Source organism: Geospiza fortis, unplaced genomic scaffold (assembly GCF_000277835.1).
Source record: "Geospiza fortis unplaced genomic scaffold, GeoFor_1.0 scaffold10, whole genome shotgun sequence".
Lineage (NCBI taxonomy): Eukaryota > Metazoa > Chordata > Aves > Passeriformes > Thraupidae > Geospiza > Geospiza fortis.
In genome coordinates this window covers 6,775,833-6,791,736 of record NW_005054326.1, presented here as the reverse complement: position 1 = coordinate 6,791,736, position 15,904 = coordinate 6,775,833, and the positions used below count along the sequence as shown (strand labels likewise).

At 38.5% G+C, this 15,904-nt stretch overlaps 1 protein-coding gene across 1 annotated transcript in view; it reads left to right on the top strand.

The window, feature by feature from the left end:
• Positions 1 to 15,904, top strand: part of SYT10 (synaptotagmin 10) — a 35,199-nt gene that overhangs the window by 14,382 nt on the left and 4,913 nt on the right. Inside the window, exon 3 of the mRNA XM_005421106.2 lies at positions 5,483 to 6,047. Coding sequence (XP_005421163.1) covers positions 5,483 to 6,047 — 565 coding nt within the window. The remainder of the gene's footprint in view (positions 1 to 5,482; positions 6,048 to 15,904) is intronic.

Sequence of the window (15,904 nt, the reverse complement as noted above, 5' to 3'; positions counted from 1 at the left end):
AGTGTTAAAGTGGAGGACACAAACTTTAATTTTGCATCAGGTGCCACTTTATATTGAAAAGCAGTGAAGATGTGCAGGGACCTATAGATTCAAATGGGATTTTCTTCAAATACTGTCAGGAAATTTAATGCATGGAAACAAACAATGAACTGCAAAGATCAAATCCTGAAATAAAAAGGGGATTGTTTTATAAGCAAAGATTGGGAAAATAAAGGCTAAAAGAGGCACCTGAAGTATTGTGTAATGCCATAAGTTACAGTATAGGTACTATGTAGGAAATAGCATTGTTCTCAAAATGCTGTTTGCTAAGGAAACACATGCTACCAAGAAAAAAAAAAATCCCAAAACCAACCACATAAGAAAAACCACTAAACCCAAAGAAACAAACAAACAAAGAAAAAAAAAGGCTCAATTCACAATAATTAGAGGAAAAGGAGGAGAAGACACATGCTTTACACTGAGTGGGCACATACTTTGCTGGCCTCCTGGGAGCCCTAAAGACAATGTTTTGCCAGCTCAGTGCACTCGTTGTGGCAGTGAGTGCTCAAGTGCTTTTTCTCAGCTATTCCAACCTCACAGACCAGCCAGCAGGAAGGCATATGAAGCTCCCAAAATGAGAGCACTCCAGCCAGAGGAGGTCTGACTGACTGACTTTAGCAGCCCAAGCATCTCCTGAATCATGAGACTGTCCAGCTGGCTGTAAGCCACATTACCCTGCCTGTGCCTGGTTCCTGTTACTGTATCCATCTGCTCAGAACAGGAGCACAGCATTCAAACGCTGAGCAGCATTCCCACAACATCGGATAATTCTGAACTTGTAACTGTTGCACTAAACACAGAGGAACAACAATTGGTACAGTTTAGCATGGCAAGCCCATTACCCAGCTCACTGCTACCTAAAAGGGTATTAACTGAAAGCATTTATCCATCAAATCCAAGTATTCAGACTGTCTGACCTCCTGAATAGACTGAAGAAATAGCTGGCTGGCAAATGGACTTGAATAGTCCCAGCTGTACTATAAGGGAAGAAAGAAGTTCCAGGGATATGCTCCAGATCTACTTCAGGCAGTGAAAATATTCTCACAGGTCTCTAGAGTGATTTGGACTGGGATCTAAATGAATACAAAATATTTGTGAAGCCAAGGACAGTTTTACATAAGTAGAACTTCCTATCAATACCAGTCTTTCTGCAACCTTGAAAGGGAGATTTCTTTTTATCTTCTCAAGGTTATCAGGGTTAAATCTCCGAAAGGGACAGCCCTTGTGCTTTGAGTAACTGATTGTCCCACCACAGCCATAGTAGCAGGGTGTTTGGAAACATCACCTTCTTTTAGAGTTTGGTGAAAAATTCTGCATCCTTTTACAAAACATGTTTAGAATGACAGGTGCCTTAAAAATTACCCAGAAATTGTGATCTTTCTGTTTGTAAACACATTTTATCTACACCCTGCCTGCCTTAAGGGAGTCCTAACCTAACAGCCCATATTAATTGCTGCTGTCAAGAATATCATATGTGAGAATGAGGCTGGACATTTAGACCAGGTTTCTGAATTACTCCTTTTTTGTTTTAAGCCCAGCTGGCAGCAATGTACCAGCAAAATGATTGAAACCTGGCTCTGGTGTCCTTGACTGGGGGCCTCTAAATAAAAAGCAAGCAAAGGCAGATGCAGAGGGAGCACAACTTCTCTTGCACCATTTTCAATGCAGCACTGCTTTGTTGTCCTCAGGAGTCCCGAGGGATTCAGATGCACTCTCTCCTAAATGTATTCCATTGACAAAGGGTCTGAGAGGAATATTTGCTGTCTGGATTGTCTCCTGTGCACTCAGCTCACCTGAGACAGGGCAAATTAAAGTCACCAGTTCTGTGATGGCTTCATGCAGCCATCAGCTCTTAATAAAATAAATTAATCCATATTAAGCAATTGTAATTGAAGCATGAGGATTTTAATAAGCCAATCAGAGCAACAATCAAATGTGACTGATCACATTTTTTAGCCTGTACATTGGCAGAGAGACATGTTAGTATGGGGAAATTATATATTTCTGTTTAGTAATACCTACATATTTTTCATAGTCCCTGATAATATGAAAATACCTGTTTCTTAAAAGCTCTTTTGTCCTTGATGCCAATTAACCACTACAGCAGAAGAACTGCAGCAGTGGTGCTCATTTGCAAATAATTTTGCTCTGTGTTTTTGAGAACCACCCTCTCCCATACTTTGTGATAGTATTTTGCAATATAATTTATTGCTTCTATGGAAGTCCATCCTTCAAACATTCACCTGTACTTTCCAAGAATGTGCTTTTTTCTCTTTAGTGTCAGCTGGAGAGGAACATGTTGAGCCAGTCAGTTCCCAAGAGGCACGAAGGCAAAAGTGAAGTGCTCGGGTTTGTTAAGGTTAAAGAAAAGCAAACATATCTGTTGATTTTAGTGGTTGCAAGGAGAAGCTTTTGTTCTGTCTAAATACCACCAGTAATCATGCTCTTTTCTGGATTTGGGCCAAAAGATTGCTCAAATGCCATCTAGGAAAGCTAGACCCAAGTCACCCTCATAAATCTCAAGTCATACCATAAACCAGCACCCTATCCCTCCATTTTGTCACAGATGTGGCAGTCTCACTGAGTTAGGAGTCAGCTTCATGGTGTCATTATGCCCATGCAAATACAGTTTTATATTACATTTACATACAGATTTGCTAATGCTCAAAATGCATTTGTTCTGTTATGGAAGGCAAGTCTGCTGTAGGAGTGCTGCATGTAAGAGTCAGTAGAGGTTGACATACCTGGATTTGCATCTGTTGGTAGCTCTGCCACATTTTAACAACCTGGTTTTCTGACATCCTTGTATTTCATTATCACGGTCATTAATCCCTTTGTTACTGCAGAACAAAAGAAGATAAATATGTTGCCATGACAACAATGAAACATCTTAATAATTAGCAGACCAATTAGCTGTCTTGGTGAAATGCTGTGACTCAGAACAGATACTAGGCACTGTGTAATTAGGACTTTGGCTTACTAGAGCAAAAGTGCTGCTAATTCCCACAGGGAACAGTCGTACAAATGCATTCTTTTACTTAGTGACATCTCACAACAATTCGGTAGAGCATCTGAAGTGCGTGAAGTCTGAAAATTTAAAAGAAACCTTGCACCTCAGAAATCATAGATTTGGGGTGTCATATATTGCTTTTGCTTACATTAATCCAGGTTGACAAAAATGTAAGAGAAGTTGAAGAGAATTTGTCATGTACCTGTTTCTGGTCAAACTGATGTTGTATAATCAGTTTCACTGTTTTCCCTAAAAAGGCAGGTTTAGCCACTGCTTATGTATAACAGGGTTTGAACACATCCCTCATGGCAGGGGGATTGGAACTAGATCATCTATAAGGTGCTCTCTGACTCAAACTATTCTACGACCCTGTGATCATCTGGGTATCTCAGTAGTACAGTGGCAGGTGTGAGGAGCACTCAGGGAGCCCTCTCTGCACAGGTTTCCTGAGCACTGACAGAAGCAGCAGTAACACAGGTCTGCCTGGACCTCATTAGGAGTCAAAGACACTAAAAAGATAGTCCCTAAACTGCTGCCTGCTCAGGAATTTATTGCCCTGCATTTTGGGTGGATTTCAGCCCCTTCCCCAAATTTGGCACACCCATGAGCTCTTGTGCTTCTTGGAGGCAAAAGCACAAGAACAGCTGTGAAACTCCCTGAGAACAATATTCTCCTTTTCTGACCAGTCAGGGCCTTTTCATTCCTCACTCCATTCCAATGTGGAAATTAGACACTATGGGTTCAGGGAGTTTTAACATATAAGAGAGAAGAAAATCTTTCCACTTGTCTATCTGTAAAGAAAGAAAGGCCAAGTGTGTTACAAGAGGGGTGCAGTACTCATCTAAATTTGACATCCAAACACCTGGGGATTTTTGAGCTACTTCAAGTCTAGACTATGCAGGTCTCCCTGCCCTGTTCTTGTGTTGAGCTAGGACTGGCTCCCTGCACCCAGCAGGGCTCAAAGAGCTGAAAGGGGAAAGGTTCTTATCTATTATTTAATAGCCACAGATTACCCTCTTGTATCCCTGCTCAGCTGAACTGCAGCAGTTTTGTGCTTCTTGCCTTCTGCAACCTCTTCACTTACAGCAGAAATACAAATAATATCTATGAAATGAGTCCTGGTTGCTTTCAAATGGACAATTTGCATTTCTGTTTTAAAGAAAGAAACACACAGCTGTGACACCTCTTGTTTTCAGAACACAACACCACAGGGAAACCAAGCAATAAGGCAAGGCTACATGTGGCATTAATAAGCAATTGATTGCAAAAAAGCAGAGGAAATTCTGACAATTGGATTGTTCTTTAATGGCAACTAAGTGTGCTCACAGGAGGAGGTGGTAAGCTTCTGCAGCACAGATTGTTGGGGTAGGGAAGTACCAAGGAAATGTGAAAATGCCTGAAAAATAAACTGGATCGTGTAGACATAATGAAGATAAAGATAAATGCTGTGAAGCTTTTTGTCTTTTTGTCCAGTGTTTTTATACTACTCTAAGGTTGTATGGCACGCCAGGGGTTTGATTTCACTCTTAGTAGGAACAGCACAACTTTCCATTCAGATTCATGAGGCAAGATAAGCCCATAAGTACATATGTTTATGTAACATTGTATTCAGAATTGCAAGGAATTTAACATACTGTTTCTTGCTAGTGGCACAGGAATCAGCTTTCTAATACACTGCATGGCAGACCGTGAGAACAAAAGGGAAAAAAAAAAAAAAGCAATGGCAGAAAATTGTTGGCAAAACTCTGAAATGCATTGCAAGCAGAACAAAATAATCCCAGCGCTTCTGGAGAAAGCAGCCTGCACCTCAGTGTAGCAGATACCAAGCAAGTGTATATGAAATGCTGTAGGATGGCAAAGCACTATGCTAAAACCCTCCAGACACAGCTCTGCATTTCCCTTTCAGGTGCCTTTTACGGTCGTCAGTGTGAAGGCTGGTAAATATTTAATTGGAAAACCACCATGGAATGCCTCCAAAAAAGCAGAGAGTACTGATGAAAACTCTGCAAGTGCTTTTTTTTTTTTTCTGTTTGACCGTACTTTACTCAGACCCTAGCAAAGTGGGATCATGCAATGTTGGAACTGTCAACTTGTTCTGTGAAAGAACATGAATTCAGTTTCAATTGCACAGTCTGAAAGCAAAGTTATAAATGTATTTATTTCTGGGACAGTGGGTGTCTCCTGGGCCAAGAAATTAATTCTGAATGATCATTTCCTCTCAAGGATGCTTGAACACTTGCAAAACACTGAAGGGGGTGTGGAGAGGGCTTTTATTTTAAATTCTTTTAGTCTTTTCACTAATTTATTCTTATATTTTTCTTTTGTTTCTTATATTTTTTCTTATATCTATTGAGAGATGGTCTTTTCTCATAGATAACCATCGTTTGTTTTGTGTATCTGTGTGTATCTGTGTGTGTGTGTGTGTGTGTGCAGGCACAATTCCTTCAGGAGGCACTTGCCAAGGCAGATGCAGGTGTCCAGTGTTGACTTTAACATGGGGACAGACCCGGTTTTGCAAAGGGGAGAGACCACAACCAGCATTGGGAGAATTAAACCAGAACTCTACAAACAGAAGTCTGTGGATTCTGACGGGCAACAAGAAGATGTGAAAACATGCGGAAAACTTAACTTCACTCTCCGGTACGATTATGAGAATGAACTTCTGGCTGTCACAATTGTCAAAGCCTTAGATCTGCCTGCTAAAGACTTCACAGGAACATCCGACCCCTACGTGAAGATTTATCTGCTTCCAGATAGGAAAAAGAAGTTTCAGACACGAGTTCACAGAAAGACATTAAATCCAGTCTTTGATGAAACCTTTCAGTTTCCTGTAGCCTATGATCAACTCAGCAACAGGAAATTGCATTTCAGTGTTTATGATTTTGACAGATTTTCTAGACATGACATGATTGGGGAAGTTATTCTTGATAACCTTTTTGAAGTCTCAGATCTCTCCAGGGAAGCCAATGTATGGAAAGACATCCACTGTGCCACCACAGTAAGTAATGTTACAAAAGCATTAACATCATATTTTCATTTTTCTTTTGTAGTTTTTGGCAGTGTACCCTGTTTATCAGCAGAGTCCAAAATAAAAAACATTTAAAAAGAGGAGCTGTCAATATTTTCCTTTGAGCACAGAGAATAATGCTTGGGAAGATATAAAATTTAATTACCAAAAAATCTTCTGGGAGCATGCTGTCATCTTTATGGCTCACTGTGTGTATATAAATCACATTTATTAATTAAATGCTACATCATAAAGTCATTGCTTAGCCAGAACTAATAACATTTTCCTGTTAGCAAAACACCTTGTCCTGCAAAGTCACCATCTATTAAGAAAAAGGGCCCATCCTATCCTGGTCTTGTTAGGAAATTTTCATAGGTTAGAAACCTTGGTAAGGAAAAGAGGCTGCAAATTCTTGAAGTGCAAAATGTTCTTTGCTGATTGCACTGTGCTTAGGGTCCCCAGCCGTTGTATCTGCATTGCTGATGGTTGCTAGGAAAACTCAAGAGGCACAAGCAAGAAGAATTAGGAAATAGAAATTAATTTTTTTATTGTTGCAAGCAAGAAAAGGAGATTTGTCTACAGGTGACAGGATGAATGACAAGCTACCAAAGAACAGCAGTCTCCAGATATTGCTTTATTAACCTTGAATTCCAAACTCATCCTCCCTGATGGGGATTTGAAGGGGAAAAAAAACCCCAACTGTTAAATAGTGAGGTGTAGGGTGTTTTGGTTTTGGTTTCAGCTTCTTTTCAACTAGCATGCTATTTATACAGAAGTTTTGCCATCCTTGGTTCTGTGGGTGTATCTAAACAGTGTGACTCATCCCAAGGTTTCTGCACGGGCTGGATTTCCACACGGGGGTGAATGGAGGACAGACCAGGGCTACACATCATCAGTGACAGAAGCTTCATGCTGTCCCTTCTCTGCAGCCAGAGACTTCCCATCCATTTTTTACCAAAGCCTTTCCTGATGTTCATACCTGATAGACAGGTCCAGGTCTGCATGAATAGAAGGAGAAGGAGCACTGATACATCCTCACCAGTTTGAGCATGAGCACTGTGATCCCTGAGGAAAGAGAAATATCAGAGAGTGTCAAATAGTGGAGTCAGTTTTCAAATGTGAATTCACAACAGCAGCTATTTATTTTGACTGCTGGGCCTGCCAAACTGCTCTGAACAGCCTTCAGCACACCTCTAGAAATCTGATTTGTGTATGCTTAATTTGACAAAGCTCATATTTAAGGTAAATTTAAGAATTGTGTTCTTAAGCTTAAAACTGAATCTGTGTTTAAGGTCTTGGAATAATAGTCCACATAACCATTTTTAAACTTTTCTTCTAGCTTTTATATTGTGTTTAATACTTTAGTAATTACTTAAAAGCACTGGTCAATGGCAGTAGGTGTGTCTATGAGATTTTAACTGATAACTAGAGTGGTTTCAGCAAATAATAATCTCTGGACTGTTCATCACTGGTTTTGAGCAGATGGAAATGCCATACCACATCATGCATTTGGGGTTGACACTAATACACATGTGGATGAAAGTGCTAAACTTGGCACTGGATCCTGATTTGAGTTTCTTCCTCACCAAGGGCTAAGGTTAAGGCATGCAGTTTTAGTGCCTAACTCACTCTGCTGGTGTTTTCCTCTGTGTCAAGCTTAAAAGAAAGCATGGGGTTTTTGGATTTCAGCCTTTCAGTTAGTATAGTTTAAAGTGCTGCGTGTGTATGCAAAGGTTGTGTCCACTTAAACCATCAACAATGGGCACATAAAATTGAGATATCTTCTAGTGCTGAGTAACCTCATCAGCTTTCACAAACCTTACCCTATTCTCAGAAAATTACGTAAGAACTTGGCAATTGATTTTTTGTCCCTGTAAAAATTAAGTCTTCCCAGAAGATGTCCAGTAACTATATGTACCATGTGCTGCCTTGTGTTTTACTTGAGCTGTTTCATGAAATAGGGATACAGGCTTCTAGTTTTGTCATTTCAGAAGCTGTAAGTTGAGAGAGCCAAACCTTCAAAGGAATAAACACTGAGTGGGGTGTTAATCAGTGAGGACTCACTGTCTTAAACACCAGATATAAAGTCTACCAAAGTCATTAACTAGCAGTTAAATGACTAGTGTGGGCCAGAGTCAACTGAACTTTGATAAACCTTGAAAAAGAAAGATCCAGCTGGTTCAACAATTGGTGGAAAATCATTCTAATCCAAGCAAATGTGCTTTGGTGTTCATAAAGAATCCTTGCAAATCAAGCAGGCTGTGTGAGTGAGAAAGGCCATACCCACCCACTAGAGCCCAGGAACCAAGGTGCCATTCTGCAAATATATTTCTCTCATGCTTTTTACTTCTTCACCTTTGCTGTGTTTTGTGGTATGTTCTGAGAAGATTCAGACATGATTCCTACAACCAGTGGTCTGCTCATGCTAAATGATAGATGCGGAAAATAATAGAAGTGATATATCAAAGAATTAGTCCAAAACTTAAAAAAAAATGGAAGCAGCCTCTCCTCAGCTGTGAATTTTTTATATCTCTTCCACAGTCAAGAATTTTCTACTCAGAAGTTAAAATGAGGGTAAAAACAATTCCTATTACCAGTGTGAAAAGAATATATTCTTATGACACCAAATTCTGCTGTCTTAAACACTACTAGAGATATTTACCAAGAAGATGAATTGCAACTTTTTGCCTATGAAGGAAATTGCCACAGGAGATCAGGAGATTCTTTGTTATGCAATAACTCTTTGTCAGTAGTTAACATAATTTTTAAGAGTTTTGTTTGTCCAACCATAAGGAGTTTTTATTTGGTACAGGAAATACAATCTGGGAAAATCAGACTGGATGGTTGCACTGAGTCCTTTTGGCTCTAAACCAAATGACTCTATGAATCTACATTTTTAATACACTTTATTTGCTCCTAATAATAATTTGAAATTTTTCTCTGGAAGTGCAGGATTGGTCCTCACACAAACACTCATTTTTATTCTCATTGTTTTCAGATGCTGATATTTATTCACATTTTGTAGTTTGGGTTTTTGCCTTCATTTCTTCATTCATACCATTGTTTCTCTGTTATATTTCTGTATTGTTGTTGTTTCTATATTGGAAACGTACCACATTTTTTAATATGTAACATGTACCTTTTTAAGGGCTAAAGTATATTTCTCTCTTAAAGTTAGATTATTAATGTAAATTTAGAGCAAAATCAGTAGTATAGGAAAAGTATCTTAGATATCTGTTATGTCCCCAAATTTTGCTTGAATAGGTGATTGAATTTTTAATTAATAATCCATCATTTGCTTCTGTAAACCTGATTAATTAAAAAAAAAAAAAAGGAAAAAAATCAAGAGTCAGCTTTGGACTACCTGTGAAGATTGTTCATTATATTGGAATACTGTAAATCTCACTACACTTGAGAAAATTAATTCATAATATTAGACGCAAACAAATAAGATCAAATGGATTGTTTAATCAACACATGAGGCTTCTGTTTTTGCCAGGTGTTTGTAAGTTTTGCATACATTTCTGAGGTTTTGTTACTATCAAAATATAACTGCATACTTTTAAAAAAGAAAACTCTCTATGTGGAATTGCTAACAAGCACTTCTAATATGCAGTGTCTTAAAATTTTCTAGGTAAGAAGTCCACTGCTTGGGATCCAACAATTTCTGCACGTAAACGTTTATTAGGTTACTATAATACTTTTAAAAATTATCACCTGCTTTGGAAACTTCCTCTAATGCTGTCACCTAAAAAAAATTGGCAAGAGACTGTCAGAAAGCTTTTTTTTTTCTGAAGGGATCCTGTGAAGTCTGTTAGAGTAACCAATTATAGGAAACCATGCAACTGGGAAAAAAAATAAAGCTCAGAATTTAGAGGCAAGCCATTCCCATTTCCAACAGTGGTAGTCTCTTGGGGATCTTAGTCATCAAATTGTCATGTACTTGTACCCTCTTGAATTATCTCATGTAGACAGATGGAACTTGATTATTATTTAGTTCCCCAACACCAGGCATTTCAGCGCTGCAGTTTGCTCATTTGTGAAGTGGAATGTAAAAGCAGATTTTGTAAGGACACAGTCTTCGTGTGATGTCCGTGGTGCACAACTGCTGTTTCTAAAGCAATTGGAATATAATTATTAGCATCTCTGGGAAAGACAGAAGTGCTTAAATATATATCTTTTTAAATAAGTAGGACAGTAACATTTGTCCCAGTTCATTTATATCAAACTCTTGCCAGAGTAGGAAATAACACAGGTAATTCTGCTGGCTGTTGGCCTCTGTTATGGAAATAGATTCTTCTGATTTCCTCATCCAACAAGAATGAAGCCCACCTCTGAATTTCACCCAGAGCATAATCTTTGCTTTGTTTTCTCCATCTCTCCTGTTTTGTAAGTGGACAAAGCTTTAGACCTTTCCCTGAGTAAGGCAGTTGTGGTAGAGAGCTGGCAGAGGTGGTTTTTTGTAGCCTAGGCTTGAGGCCACATTTTAAGGATTGTCCTTTTTCCTTGTGTTCAAACAGCAGCACTATGAGGAAATGTTTCATCACCAGCAATGTGGTGGGCCAAGCCCTACAGCTACCCATCTTCATCAGAATGCACTTAGACTTCTGAATGTCTCTGGAAATGCACCTGAAAGGTTTGACAGAACCTTAACCAGGTTCCTAAAAGTCCTTAAAAAACCTTAAACAGGTTCTTAAAAGTCCTTAAAAGACTCAGGGCTTGCCAGTGTAGGAACATTGATCATCTCTGCAAATGGGAGCAGCCCCTTCTAAGCCAAGAACTGCTGGCACTTGCATTTCTGCTCAGGGCCAGTGATAAAAGGGATCCATGTGACCAGTGCTGCTGCTGAGCAGGGGAGAGAATACTATGGATCATTCTTCAAACCTTTTGGAGACCTTCACTTAAACCTTTTGGAGACCTTAATTTGTGTTTGGAACTGCTTTAGGTCTGACTGATAACTAGAAAAGGCAATGGAGAAAAGGTGGGTTTCTGTCCAGTTACTGAAGGCAGGGAAGGTTTCTATTTTTATTATTTAATGTTTCTTTTCATTTGAAATGAGAAATTATTTTAATATTTTGATTTTCTAGAGGCAAACTGCTACTTTCACTCTACCCTAAAAGTAATAAATATTAGGTGAATGAAGGGCATGGTTTCCTCGAGGGATTTTAATATCTCTGCAACTGCAAAGTCTCTTTGCAGACATTGCACTGCAGCTCCAGAAAAGCATCTTTCTATGGGGGGCCACATACAATTTGGTTCATTCTCCTGTCACAGTTGGTTCACAGAAGCACCTCTGCTCACAGCTGTTCCGAGGCAGGAATACGCAACCCCTCAGTGCACAAGACACATGATTCTGTACAGAGGGAGCAGCACAAGGAGCACCCAGGAGGCTTCCAGGGCATTCTGCAGCCTCAAGGAATTCTCCCTCTGCCATCAGGGCTGCAACCAGCAGCAGAGCTTAGCCAGAGCAACCAGGGTGACAGGCTCAGCCAAGCATCAGCCCCCTACAAAGAGACGACACAGTCATTCTAGAGCAACAGGCCCCACTGCTTCCATACTGTCCTCCACAGAGGCAAGAACAAACACAAACTTAATTGATTCATTTCCCAGGGCAACAGCTCAATCAGGAGCTGGTGCTGAGAGGAAGGAAAGAGCTGGGTTTGATGTGCAAAGAATAACAGGAGACGAAAATAAATATTAGCGGTGGGCACAAGGTTTCCAAAGGAAAATCCCCTCGGGAGGTGGTAGAATTAGCTCTGCAGTCTGAGCCTCACAGAACTTTTAATAATTTCTGTGATAGCAAGGGTACCATCAGATTCTAAATGCATAAATGAGAAAACAGACTGGTAGATTTCTCTTCTGTTTATACTATCACCCTTTGAACTCTTGCTATATGCCTCAAAAGCAGGAATACCTTAATACATTCTTAGCTAATTTTCTCAGGGGGTGGTTCTTCTTTCTCCTTCTATCCAACTCCCAATATTCATTGTCACATTTTATCCCTGATTCTTGAAGTTTAATGTCAGTAGTTTTTTATTGGAAAGCAGAAATATGTATAATATGTTTCTAAACAGAGAAAGAGAAATCTGTGCTATGGGGGAATTATCCTCCTGCAATATTTGAGTAATCCAAAGGTCTCCCTCTGCCAACGCATTTTTCTTTAAATTTAAATTTAAATTTTCTTTAAATTTACATACTATATAGAAGAACAGTTTTCAGTGTTACTAAAGGAAACAGCTAAAAGTTGAGAAAAGCAAATGCTTTAATACCTTCTTAGGTAGCTAGAAAATTACTATTATTATTTATTATAGTGGCTTGTTCAAAATATAGCAGGAAAATTGAGAATGAAATTTGCAATTAATTTGGTTAGAAATCAAGTACAAATTCATGTTGCTGTTAGTATTTTTGTGCTACACTACATGAAGTCTTTAAAACATCATGCCAATTACAATTGATAGGAAAGTAGTTCCAGATATTAAAATCAAGATTAAGAACTGAAGTTGTTACTGTGGATTATGATTATATGAATGATAAATAAAGTAGCAACAAGTAATTTGTTGAGGGAATCTAACTTCTGCTGCACTACTAATTATGCAGATACTTGTTATTTTAACCATAGAAATTAATGACAGACTAGTAACAACAAAATCATGTAAATTTTCCAGTTCCAGTAGCATTTACATAGTTCATTGTAAGAATATAGAGCAAGTTGCTGTTTTAAGATTTTGTTGGAATTTCAAAACTTGAAAAACTAATGGAAAAGAAGAGGAAACAAACATCAGGTGAAAAAATGGTCTAAAGTTCACTTGTGACTCAGTAATGACACGTTTTTGCATATATGGGGTCCCTATAGGCTTTTCACCCCTGCTGTCACAGGAAATCAGTTAAGATTTTGGCACAGAGGAGGGAGACGATGAAAGTTATAGAAAGTATCAGTATAGGGAATAAACAGTTTTCTTGTTCAGTTTCAGTTATGGGGGCTGATACCTGAGTAGAACCACCCTGAACATGGAAGGATCTGTAGCCACCTACCCCAGTGAACTTGTGGGGGTTCCTAGTTAAAAGTTGTCTCTTTTACTGAATTTTGTGGAGACTACTGAGAAAATTAATTGGAGCAAGTGGCAGCAAAGCTTCTTCCAGCAACAGCAGTTCAAAAACTTTGATCAGTTTAATTGATGCTCCCCTACAAGTTCTCCAAACTTCTCTTCATATCCCTTCCCTTTTATCCATATTGTGAGTGGGGAGCACAGCCTCTGTAGAAATGCTGCAATTTTTATAGGCATATGTGTAGGAAATGAGAGCACTGGTGTCCATTGGGTATGATAACAAATAGAATAGAATAAGAATTTTTTTATTTCTGACTGCGCCAACTCCTGGACTAATTTCCCAGGAGCCCACAAGGCAGAGAATGTGGACAGATCCTAATGGATCCATCCTAATGGAAGTAATGGAAAAATATTATTAGCACATTCATTCACGTGGTTACTAATGTGGGGTGAGAATTATGCTAATTTTAAAAATCTGCATTCAGTAGCTCAAAACCCACGAAGTTCATCAGAATAACTGATATGTGCATGTCAGACCATTTTCTAATTTGTTTTATTTTGTTCTAGACCCACCATACCAGAAAATGAATGGGGTAAAGGTAAAAGGGTAGCTATGAAAGCAACTGAAGCTGGTAGAGGGCTGGCCACTGTTTCAGGTCCTTAGTGCTGCGTGGTGGCTGATGGACACAAAAGGGAAATATTTCACAGGGAAATAAGTGAAGGAGAGATATGGGATATGAGATATTAAGCTTCAACAGAAGCTTCCATTTGCATAAGTGCAGCTGTGCTCGATGCTGGCTTTTCTGTACCTGTTATTGGAAGCCTGTGGGAGGCAATCATTACAAGAATCCATAAAGCTAGCTGTTAATTGAAACCCAAATTTAGTTCAAGAAGAAAAAGAAAAACTCAAAATAGGTCTATAAAAGAGATAAAATGTCATGGCACTTAAGTCATGTGCAATTTTCATAAATATGTGATATATGTAAGGGAATCTGAGGATTATTTTAAAATATGCACAAATCACAACCACCGGATTGTGTCTTGTGAGTTGTGTTTTGTTTGAGGCATACTGTGATGCAGATGTGATTGTTGGGGGCAGTCTGTGCCTTGGTGTTTCAGGTTTGCTTGTACTGAAGTGCTCCTGTCAGACTACTTCTGTCAGCTTAATTATCTAGTGAATTATAACATGAAAAAACACATCAATTTCCCATAGCACTGAGATTCTAAATTAAATTGAATGCTATATTTAAATCTCAACTAAAATTAATAATGTTTAAGGATCACGGAATTTAAAAATGTTACTCATGATAATCAATGTGATTAACAAAGACTGTAATGAGAAGTTTAAAAAAAACATAACAAAACAGTTACTATCTTTATAATCTAGGTCTGAATCTGTGTTTTCAGCTCCAAATTTATGAATCTCTAGTGTTCAAATTAACAATAAAAGTGTATGTGTGAAAATGGAGATATCTCAAACATTTTTGCAATACCCAGTTTCTTATACTATAATTATAGTATAATTATATAGGTATAATTTTAATCTTAATTCTTCCAAAGAACATTTAGAACTTCACACATTCACACTCCTGTGTGAAAAAAAGATCACCAGTCTTGGCAGATCCCCAGAGCAGGAACTGCTTTTCTCTGCCCCTCAAAAATGCAGAGTGACAACAGAGTGAGTTTGGGAAGCATTTTGAGCAATGCTTCTTTTAAAGTATTTTAAAATATTAGTACATAGTCGGTATTCTGCTTTATCAGCTGAGCTCACACAAACCATTGAGTGTCTACCCAATTCCTCTTCAAAAAGAAATAACAGAACACTCAGGCTTATACTCCCATCTTCAAAAATAATTTGTTCTCTATTCACCTACACAAACCATCTCTCTGAAGAAGAAAAAATTAGATATTTTTATGAGCTATCCATGATGTTTCATGATCCAACCCATCTTCATCACCTTTCTCTACACAGACCTGAGGCAACTTTGAAGCACTAAAACTCAGGGAACTCTATTTTCTTTTCAAACGAAAGAGTGAGATCTGTTTGATATATGGATATGAGAAACAACCATCAGACTCCAAACTCAGAGAGTAATGCCAGTAGGAGAAGCTCTGCTTGAAACTGTGTTCAGATATGTCAGAACTGTAAAACTTAATACATCACCTGCCACTGTAACAAATGAGTGGAAAGAATTGCCATTCAATTGTTCAGGTTTTATTTGTTTTCTGAAATAGAAAATTTGGTTTGGTAATTTAATCTCTGGCACAAAATTCTGCACTCTTCGTGGCAAAGAAAGGGGGAGGTCAAATAGCTGTATTTGTCCTGTGTGAACTGAATGAGCCCAATCACTTTGAAATTCTGGGAAATCTGAAATTCTGACAAGCATGAAATTTGCCCACAGTGCATGTTCACATGCTCATCAAACTAGTAATTGTCAAAACAAAATCCCAGCAAAATGACTGAACTTGTGAATTGACCAACCTGCACAAAAGTCAATATTTTATTACCACTGCAACAGAGACTTTAAAGCTATTCCAAAACTGTATTCTTCAATCTAGTCTGCAATGCAGGGAGAAAAAAAAAAAACAATAACAAAACAAAATACAAAAAACCCTCACACCCCGAAGCATGTGATAAAGTTCATCTTTACTCAAGAAAGATGTGAAATACTTGTTTCAATTTAGACAGAGTATTAGCCTGAAGGAAGTCAATAAAACTGTTCACAGCAGCTGAAGAATGTGAACAAGTAGCCCAGTCTTGTCTTGTAACAGTAAACAATATATTTGTCATCTACACAGCAA